General features: G+C 63.7%; 1 protein-coding gene across 1 annotated transcript in view; it reads left to right on the forward strand.

The window, feature by feature from the left end:
- The first annotated feature begins 39 nt into the window (after positions 1-39).
- Positions 40-945, forward strand: part of LOC118451812 (zinc finger protein 79-like) — a 2386-nt gene continuing 1480 nt past the window's right edge. The window contains exons 1-2 of the mRNA XM_035889872.1: positions 40-103; positions 601-941. Coding sequence (XP_035745765.1) covers positions 40-103; positions 601-941 — 405 coding nt within the window. The remainder of the gene's footprint in view (positions 104-600; positions 942-945) is intronic.

Below are 945 nucleotides of genomic sequence, written 5' to 3' on the forward strand. Positions count from 1 at the left end.
TGCTGCCCCCCACCACCACCCTGTGTCTCCCCACAGGCCATGGAGCAGCTGGAGGAGCCACCTAGTGACTGGGTCGGGGGGACGGCACCCAGCACCCACAGAGGTGAGCCCTACCCAGGAGGGGGTGCAAGGGGTGGGGGGGGCACTGCAAAGCATCATGGGAGACCAGAGGGGTCCAACGCTGACCAAAGCAGATCCATCTCATCCAGGTTCCTCATGGCTCCTCCCGGTGAAGTCTTGAGGACCTCCAAGGATGGAGACCCACCATGTCCCTGGGTCTCTTCCCAGTTCCATCCCACCTGGGGAGGGGACACATGGGACCTCTGAGGGGTCCTTGCTCCAACCCAACCCCCAACCCAGGTCTACCCCTGATCTCCGTGTTCCTCCTGGCTGTCTCCAAATGAGATTTGGGTCTAAGGGGACACCGTATGGCTTGGGGGGGAAATTTGGGGGATACGGGGGGGGGGGGGTGGGGCAAGGGGGAGATCTGAGGTGATTTGGGAATTCCGAGGATCAGTTTGGGATACTGGGGGCAACTGAGAAGCTCAGGGAGGGCAATTAGGGCTCCCCACGGTGACGCCCATCTCCATGTCCCCACAGGCACTGGGAAGTCCCCAGAGACGGACACCCCTGAGAGCCTGGTGACGTCACCACTGCTGTCCCCATCACCCGCCCTGGCCTGGCCCTGGCAACTGCCCCCCACCCCGCCCCCGGACACCCGGAAACCCTACAAATGCACCGAATGCGGCAAGGCCTTTGGGCAGAGCTCGCACTTGATGCGGCACCTGGGCACCCACACGGGTGAGAAGCCCTACAAGTGTGGGGCCTGCGCCAAGAGCTTCACCCAGAACTCCAACCTCCTGCAGCACCAGCGCACCCACACCGGCGAGAAACCCTACGAGTGCGGCGCCTGCGGCAAACGTTTCGGCTGGGGCCCCCACCTCA

This window comes from Egretta garzetta, unplaced genomic scaffold (genome assembly GCF_000687185.1).
Source record: "Egretta garzetta isolate BGI_Z169 unplaced genomic scaffold, ASM68718v1 scaffold1342, whole genome shotgun sequence".
Lineage (NCBI taxonomy): Eukaryota > Metazoa > Chordata > Aves > Pelecaniformes > Ardeidae > Egretta > Egretta garzetta.